Source organism: Anarrhichthys ocellatus, unplaced genomic scaffold, assembly GCF_004355925.1.
Source record: "Anarrhichthys ocellatus isolate YVR2014 unplaced genomic scaffold, GSC_Weel_1.0 scaffold576, whole genome shotgun sequence".
In the NCBI taxonomy this organism is placed as follows: domain Eukaryota; kingdom Metazoa; phylum Chordata; class Actinopteri; order Perciformes; family Anarhichadidae; genus Anarrhichthys; species Anarrhichthys ocellatus.
This window is the reverse complement of record NW_022280550.1, coordinates 1-3,458: the sequence shown is the minus strand read 5'-3', so window position 1 is coordinate 3,458 and position 3,458 is coordinate 1. Positions and strand designations below refer to the sequence as shown.

Here is a 3,458-nt window from a genome sequence, read left to right as displayed (position 1 = left end):
CACACACACGCTGCTTCCTATTTGATATGAAATGCTGTGGTTTGACTAGAAGCTCAAATAAATCTGTGGATCAGGGAGCAGTGGGATAAATCACACACAGGAGAAATGTGTGTGTGTGTGTGTGTGTGCGTGTGTGTGTTCTGGTAAAGTAGATTATCAGAGTTAGATCCGTTCCACGAGGAGATCATGAGTTCAGAGAGAGCTGCAGGTCCTTCTACACTTCAATATCAAACATCTCACAGCAGCATTACAAACACCTTCTACTATTAGTATTATTGTTACTATTATTAATGTTTGATAATGTATACATTGTTTATGTGTGTGTGCGTGTGCGCGTGTGTGCGTGTGTGTGTGTGTGTGTGTGTGTGTGTGTGCGTGTCAGTAACCCTCACATGGTCCTGAACATCGATCTGGCTCCGACCATCTTGGACATCGCCGGCCTCGACACTCCTCCAGACATGGACGGGAAGTCCATTCTGTCTCTGCTGGAGACGGACAAACCTGCTAACAGGTACAGAAACACACCCACACACACACACACACACACACACACACACATATATATATACATACATACATAGTTCTTCTAAGTGTACTACCAGACGTTAAACCTGTACTCTGTTGCATATTCCTGCGTACATTGTGACGAGTCTTCCTCGTGGTGCTGCTGCAGTGACAGATGTGTGTGAAGTGATAACCAGTGTGTTGAAGACAGAGGTCAGAGGTCAGAGGAGAGACGACACTCGCGGGAGGTCTCTCAGCCGTAGCGCTTCATTTAAACGCCTGCGCTGACGTTCACAAACACAACAGGAGCCTGAAGGGATTTAAATGTTTCTATTAATATTCATAACGATCAAAGTGTCAAACACGAAGGTCAGGAGCTCCGAGCAAACGGAGGAGAACGACTCGGACTAGAAGATGTTTCACAGCAGGCTCAAGTATCTGAGCCGAGGATTCTACACAAGCTCAGGACTGTAGATAAGAAGTGGACGTCGTCGCGGTGACGTCTCTCATCGGTTTGTGGACTGATGTTGAAGCCTCGAGTTCGGCGTCACCATCTTGGATTACAGCCGTCGCCATGTTGGGTTCTCTTTGCAGCTAATGAACAGGAAGTGACCATATTTGGAGTGAGGAGGAGTGACTGCTCGTTAGAGAGGGTGCAGGTTTTTCATCGACTTCATCGGCAGAACCGGAGGTGGACACATGGGGGATGTTTTCTTGTCAACAAATCCCATAAAGCAATGAGTTTGACTCATTGCTACAGACACATCACCTCGTACTGAAGCTGGATGTTCACGATGTCACGGGATCACATATCACAAGAAGGCCCATCTTGTTGGTTTGTCTTCATTGAAAGAAGACTGAAGGAGTTTCTACATGGAGAGAGATGTTTTCACTCTGCTCTGACTGGCGTCGGTAAGAGTTTGATTGACAGACGGTTCAGTTATTCACCTGCTAGTATTGTTTTTAGGTGCCCGCCCTTTTCCAAACACTTTCCAATGACGTCTTGTGATGTTTCCGTGGGCCAGGTTAGCGTACACCGTCCTGCTGCCACAGACTCTCACTAAAGCACCAGATGTGGATTCATCCACCGCTGAAAGTAGTCCTCAACAAAGTTACTAGTTCCTCCCGTCTGTTTGATTAAAAGGTGTTTTTAAAGACTTCTGATGTCAGGATTAAAAGAAATAAACTCAAATGTTTTGGTTTGTGAAGAGAACGAGCATGACGCTCGTTCTTGACTTTGAAAAAGTAAAAACAAAAATAGTTTAGAAATCCGGACTCAAGGTCCGCTCGCTGGCTTTGTTGTCTTATACGTAGAGGACGAACGCTCAGAACGTTGAATATAAAAGTGGACTCATTGACGACCAAAACTATCCGAAATCATTGTAGACATTGTAGCTCTGATGAATGCTATCTAGCTTAGCCGTGAAGTAACTTCATGACTATGAGAAACAGAACCACAGTCTGCAGCACATTAACACTGGAGGCTGCACCACTGGGACCCTTGGAGGTGTTCGGGGCCTTGTTCTTGGGCAGCTCAGTGCTGTTGAAGAGGGGCCAGTCACTTTCCACACCCACAGTCATCGTTCCCAGTTCGAGGATTGAACTGGCGACCACTGCATTTTGCTGGACTTTTCTTTGCTGTCCATCATGGTGGACGCTGGAGTGCCAGAAAAGCAGCATGAAAGAAGATACTTAAAGGCTGCCTCAAACCTCAAACCTTCATCACATAACTACATGTTGTAGGGCTCGTGTGTCTTTTACTTTTATTTCTGCACAATTTTTTCTCGTCTTTCCATGAAACTTTTGAATCCCAGTTGTTTGTGCAACTGGAAAACGTTGTGCAGTTGTTTCCAATGTGGTTGTTCTTTTAACTGCAGCAGGAAAAATCCAAATATTATTCCTAAAAGTTAAAGTTACAAACATCCCAGAATAGAAAGAGATGGAGGCAGTCTCTCAGTGACGGGCCCCAGTGTGTTATGAATATTATATAAATGTGTGTAATTCTTGATTTGAACTGAAGTGAACTCATATGACACAAAGAGGAGCTCCAACCACAACTTAAATTCTTCATCAGACGTGAGTTTAATTGTTTGATATTACATGAACGCAGCGAGTCCAGCTGCTCCTACACTGCTTCAAACACAATACTTCACTGTTGTGTTTCTTGGGTTCAAAGGTAAAAAACAATAAAGAGAGGACCGAAGGTTGGTTGTGATGACTGTTACTTGTTGCTCAAAAAGAAAGATAACAACTGAACCCCTGCAGGATTAATTACTAAACTCCCTTTACTGTTTCCTTCTTCTTCAGGTTCCAAGTGAGCAAGAAGCCGAAGGTGTGGAGAGACTCCTTCCTGGTGGAGAGAGGGTAAATCCACCACATCACAACCTGTTTAACCCTCACATCTATTACTACTAAACTATGAACATATGAACCCAAGTTGTTATGAAGACCAATATTACCATGTCAGACACAGGGTCTTACACCGTGTTCAGCATAAAACATCCTCTCAGACCTTTGATACGGATAAAGAAATACTTTAATTTGGGAAAAACTAGTCTCAGAAACAGAAATGGTCCTCTGTGTGTGTCAACAGGAAGCTGCTGCACCAGCTTGTTGAGGGGAAGGAAGTGTCGCAGGAGGAGAACTTCCTGCCCAAATACCAACGAGTAAAAGACCTCTGTCAGAGAGCCGAGTACCAGACGCCCTGTCAGCAGACTGGACAGGTACAGTCATGAGTGTCACAGAAGTTACTCCTCTTTTTACTGTCCTCCTGATCCTAGTCCTTCCAGTCCTATTACTGTCCTGATCCTAGTCCTTCCAGTCCCATTACTGTCCTCCTGTTCCTAGTCCTTCCAGTCCCATTACTGTCCTCCTGATCCTAGTCCTTCCAGTCCTATTACTGCCCTGATCCTAGTCCTTCCAGTCCCATTACTGTCCTCCTGATCCTAGTCCTT

At 44.8% G+C, this 3,458-nt stretch overlaps 1 protein-coding gene across 1 annotated transcript; it reads left to right on the top strand.

The window, feature by feature from the left end:
* The first annotated feature begins 6 nt into the window (after positions 1–6).
* On the top strand, positions 7–3,452 carry LOC116376756 (extracellular sulfatase Sulf-2-like). Its single transcript, XM_031838227.1, has 3 exons — positions 7–511; positions 2,812–2,868; positions 3,098–3,452. Exons 1-3 carry the CDS (start codon positions 291–293, stop codon positions 3,237–3,239), a joined length of 420 nt encoding a protein of 139 aa, XP_031694087.1. The 5' UTR covers positions 7–290; the 3' UTR covers positions 3,240–3,452.
* The last annotated feature ends 6 nt before the right edge of the window (positions 3,453–3,458 follow it).